Here is a 2,994-nt window from a genome sequence, read left to right as displayed (position 1 = left end):
CAATAACAATATATATAGTGCGTAATGCTAGTTAATGTCTAGAGGTAAATCGTGTACGTGCAAGTGAATTGCATTCGGCGTACCGAAAATGTTATTACATTTTTTTTTTTAATTGCATTTAAAAATATTTTAAACATTATCGGGATTATGACGCCACATAAATACTGAATTATATAATAGGAACAATAAAATACAATTTTAATTTTATGTCAATAATATAATGATTAATTAATTGACTATACCTACTAAATTTTCAGTATATTTTAAAAAATATATTCAATAGCAGTAGTCCAGATAATCTGTAACTCTAAGCAATGTTGTTAAAAATACTTTTTAAAAGTATTTCAAATAGGTATTTAACTACTTCAATTAAAAAGTATTTAAATATTTATTTAAATACAAATACAAATATATTCAAAAAGTATTTCAAATATTTTTAAATACATTTTTTTAAACTTTATTATTTTCTGATTCTTAATTCTTAAAACTAATTATTTGTTTAATGTAATAATGTGTATTGAACATAGAAGACTATTGTAGGTTTATATAGAATTACTTTATTAATAAAAAATTGTATTTTAAAATTTATTATATTTAAGAAACATAACCTTTTCAAAATGGTCGTCAGTTATTCTCCCTCTACGTTTTGTGAGTATAGCGTTGCTTACACTAAAAATTCTTTCAACGGAAGCACTGCTTGGTAACGGAGTGTTGTGTTCTATAAAAACTTTTTTAATGTTGGGTGTGTCTTCTAAAACCAATAAATTCTTCATAGGGCTCTTATTCAAAAAACTTGATATTTCATTTTCAATGGAAATATTGGAATTTGAATGAATTTTGGACCAAGAAAAAAATGAAGATGTTTCATCACCATGTTTATTAGTATTTTCATAATTTATGTTAGATGTCTCAATACCTTCAGACTTTGATTTTTTTAAAACAGCTTCTTTGAAGTTAGCAACAGCCAAATCTTTGATTATATTATTATTTATCCACAATGTCTTAAAATATGGATGAGATAAAGCAGCAATAACTAAAAACTTATCTGCTTGTTCTTTTCGAAAGCGTGTTTCAATGCTTGTTTTGATAATATTAATTAATGTTGCACAATAATTTAATCTCTTTTTTGTAAGCAAATCATCATATTTTGATAACAATATAGAAATAGTAGGCAGTAAAAAACCAAAATACATGTTTTTTTCACCCCATAGAATATCGAGGGCAGCTGCTAGAGGTTCCATGATAGTTACATAATCTTCCATAAAATCAATATCTTCTTTTTTAAAACGCACAACACCAATTGAGTCACACAATCTAACAGATTTTATCATTTATGTCAAAAACAGTATATACTGACTCCATTGCTCTAGCCAGTACATCATAAGTATGTTTACCTTTCAAAGGTTTTATAGATAGCAAATAAGATTGGCGTTCAAATGTTTCTGTATCGATCCAGTGAACAGTAATTCCTAAGTATGATCTATTTAGAAATAAATAAAATTATGTATCAGTAATTAGTAATACAAATATAAAAATAATACAATCATACAATCATAAACGTGTATTGGCCCATAATATATCAAATTAAATGTATTAGAATTACCTTTTAAATGTAGACCAAGCATCGGCTGTCGTTGATACAAATTCAACCAAATTCAACTTGTTCTTTAATTTATCAAAGGCAATTTTATAGCTATTATCTATACGTTTCATTAAAGTCTGGCGACATAATACAGTTCTTCCAGGATAGCCTTTGGAAATAATTGTTTTAAAACTTTCATGAGAAACCAAATTGAATGGTAAATGTGCATTTATTATGACGTCTAAGATCATTTGATCAAGGTCTTCTGTAAAATACAATTTAAGTTAGGTAAGTAATATCTAAGTCTTACTAATATAGAAATACACGTACATACTATTACTATATTAATATATTATATTATTATTTATTATACTAAATCAACTGTACCTTGAGAAGTCAAACTTTTACGATTTGAACAATTAAGTATTGACATCTGAACAGTATTTAAATTTTTGATTTTTTTTACATCAGAATTATCATTAATTTCAGTGTTGACTTTTCTTTTAACATCTATTGAAACAGTAGTAGAAGGAGCTAGTAATTCTCTAACAGACTTGACATTACTATGTTTATCCTATAAATTTTAGAACATTTAGGTAAAAATAATAAATATAGATGGTACTAGGTAATTTTTTTATCTGATCTTTTCTTTTAATTTTTTATACAATTTGACTGAATTTGTACGATTATAGTATCTAAGGACTAAGAAGGCACACAGGACAATTGTTAAAATTGCCTAGTAATAAAAAATATGAATTTAGAATTATCCATTAGGTACTTACTTTCAAATGCTTGCGAAGATTTGATGGGGCACGTGAATCAGCAGTACGCGTCTTTGAACAAATACAATGTTTGCAAGATACTTCGTACGTCAGAGGCGGCTTGGACGTAATTACAAGAGGTGCACTGCACTCCCAAAAATATTGGGTGGGTGTATTTTTGTACATTTTTGGGAAACTGTTATCGTTAATACTTAATACTATTACCATGTTTATGGACTATAATGATATTAATATAATATACTTAGGGCCGTTCTTACAATGTACGGTAAAGTGTCGGTTAACGCTAACCGACTGATAACAGATTTTTTTACCGGCAGAATTCGGCCGTTTAAGTGTCGGTTAACTTTAACCGGACGTCGTAAGAACGGCCCTTATAGAATCAGATTGCTATAGTCCATTGTTATAGCTGATTATATTATTACAGTCTATAGATGGTATTATTAAAATATATCAAGAGGACGTTGAACCCGCATGTGTTGTCTCCGTCTTACACATGTATGCCATAGAACATTTTCGTTCGCTAGTTTCAATAGGGTGCTGTCAGTTTTGATATTAGAGTGATCTAACTTATTATCAAACTTTTAGGTAACTATGTTATCTGGGTTCTCTCGTTGGTTTTTTATGATATTT

General features: G+C 27.9%; 1 protein-coding gene across 1 annotated transcript; it reads right to left on the bottom strand.

Annotated features, from left to right (window-relative positions):
• Nucleotides 1–1,289: 1,289 nt before the first annotated feature.
• Nucleotides 1,290–2,595, bottom strand: LOC100571541. Its single transcript, XM_029492599.1, has 4 exons — nucleotides 2,365–2,595; nucleotides 1,970–2,156; nucleotides 1,604–1,847; nucleotides 1,290–1,480 (listed from the first exon to the last, which is right to left on the bottom strand). The coding sequence occupies exons 1-4, from the start codon at nucleotides 2,569–2,571 to the stop codon at nucleotides 1,315–1,317; spliced, it is 804 nt and encodes a 267-aa protein (XP_029348459.1). The 5' UTR covers nucleotides 2,572–2,595; the 3' UTR covers nucleotides 1,290–1,314.
• Nucleotides 2,596–2,994: the final 399 nt, after the last annotated feature.

This window comes from Acyrthosiphon pisum, unplaced genomic scaffold (genome assembly GCF_005508785.2).
Source record: "Acyrthosiphon pisum isolate AL4f unplaced genomic scaffold, pea_aphid_22Mar2018_4r6ur Scaffold_21856;HRSCAF=25093, whole genome shotgun sequence".
NCBI lineage: Eukaryota > Metazoa > Arthropoda > Insecta > Hemiptera > Aphididae > Acyrthosiphon > Acyrthosiphon pisum.
This window is presented reverse-complemented; position numbering and strand designations above follow the sequence as displayed.